This window comes from Ischnura elegans, chromosome 3 (genome assembly GCF_921293095.1).
Source record: "Ischnura elegans chromosome 3, ioIscEleg1.1, whole genome shotgun sequence".
Lineage (NCBI taxonomy): Eukaryota > Metazoa > Arthropoda > Insecta > Odonata > Coenagrionidae > Ischnura > Ischnura elegans.
In genome coordinates this window covers 82,899,488-82,901,089 of record NC_060248.1, presented here as the reverse complement: position 1 = coordinate 82,901,089, position 1,602 = coordinate 82,899,488, and the positions used below count along the sequence as shown (strand labels likewise).

Genomic DNA, 1,602 nt, shown 5'->3' with positions numbered 1-1,602 from the left:
CTAATAATATAGAGGGAAAAATGAAGAATAAATTGGTCTTCCGTTCAGTGGGATAGCCAGGAATTTCGCTTGAGGGGGTCCCAAATCAGGGGGAAAAATTTGTGAAAATCAGGGCATTAAGTAGAGGGTTTAACACTAGAACCGCGGACTTTTTCGTATACCTAGAACCGCGGAGGGGGTCATTTTGACCCCTCGCCTTTTCTTGCCATATTTTTAGTATTTTGGGTTTCTTTTGGATACTGCACTATGTGAAATGAATTATCTGAGATTTACAATGAAATTTGAATGATATGTGGGCGGTATAAGCGCTAGATAGGCTACTTGCCTTGCACAAATAATGCGTTTTTCACATTTTTACTATATGTTCGGCTGAGGATGGGGGAAAAATGTAAATTTATTTAAGAAAAAAGAAACACTTTTATTGGTGCAGAGAAGCATACAGTAATGAAGAATGTCAAGTCAAGCTCCAAGTTCCTTGCTCCGTACGTGCATACAAAACTGCAATGAAAGCTTCCAGTTCATCCATAGATACCGACCAGTCCTCCCCACTTTCTTCACGAGCCCGATTTTCCGTGCACATCTTCATGTGCTTTAGCATAGTTGCAGTTATCACCAAATCCCATGCTGAGCGAACATCACCCTCAGTGAAGAAGAAGATTGAAGACTAGCTCGCCCCCGGCGAGAACCACCTCGTCCTCGTACCTGGCCACGAGAGCGGCAGCAGCAGACTCAAGCGGCTCGTCGTCTTCAGCAGGTGCGACTACAGCATCGCCACCCCCACGTCCTCGATGGCCCCGAGCACCACGGCAGAGGCCCTGGGCAGTTCCAGGGCGACCCCATCCCTCGAGCAGGAACTGTGGACGCGACTTGGTCCATGGGAGGCTGTATTTGGGGACCACGTACACGTCGTAGTGTGCGGGTGGTTGGCGGCTGATAGGGAACGTACTCCTCACCTTCATTACCTGTACCAAACAAAATAAATGCTTTATGAAATAGATTTGTAACAGTTATCAAAGAATGCGAGTAAAATAAAAATTAGGAAACTTACCAGTGTCTTCGCTTGAATCTTCAGTCAAGGACTCTTCACTGTCTTCCTCGGCGTCAACGCCGCCGTCATACACTACAACAGGATCATCCTCCGCCTCAGAGCAATCCTCAGGCACATCCTGAAGTTGCTCGAGAATACGAACGACCTGGTCTGCGGTGTATCCCTTTGACCGACGCATCGCTGGGCGTTGAATGGAGTATCACCCTTGAAACGGTATTGCCCTTCGTTCAGCGCTGAGCGATGCAGCGCAACAATCGAACAGGCGAGACGAACTACCGCGCAAACTGATGAATTCGGGTGAATTGCGAAGTATTACATTGTAATTCATGTAATTGAGCTGGCAACTACAATGACGCCACACTGGTAGGGGAGGCACGGTAGGAGAAGGAAGGAGCCTTGAGTGGGGGTAGCCGAGGAAAGGGGGGTGCCCGGAAATTTTCGCGTAGATCCATTTCTACGCGGCTCGACTCTCACATTCTTTCAGGCGTCCGCTGGGCAGGTTGCCTTTATCTGCGGCCTAATAAGAAACGACAGAGGTAATCCATGCCATTCCC

General features: G+C 48.4%; 1 protein-coding gene across 1 annotated transcript; it reads right to left on the bottom strand.

Moving 5' to 3' along the window:
- Positions 1–422: 422 nt before the first annotated feature.
- On the bottom strand, positions 423–1,301 carry LOC124155050. Its single transcript, XM_046528794.1, has 2 exons — positions 1,049–1,301; positions 423–962 (listed from the first exon to the last, which is right to left on the bottom strand). The coding sequence occupies exons 1-2, from the start codon at positions 1,224–1,226 to the stop codon at positions 748–750; spliced, it is 393 nt and encodes a 130-aa protein (XP_046384750.1). The 5' UTR covers positions 1,227–1,301; the 3' UTR covers positions 423–747.
- Positions 1,302–1,602: the final 301 nt, after the last annotated feature.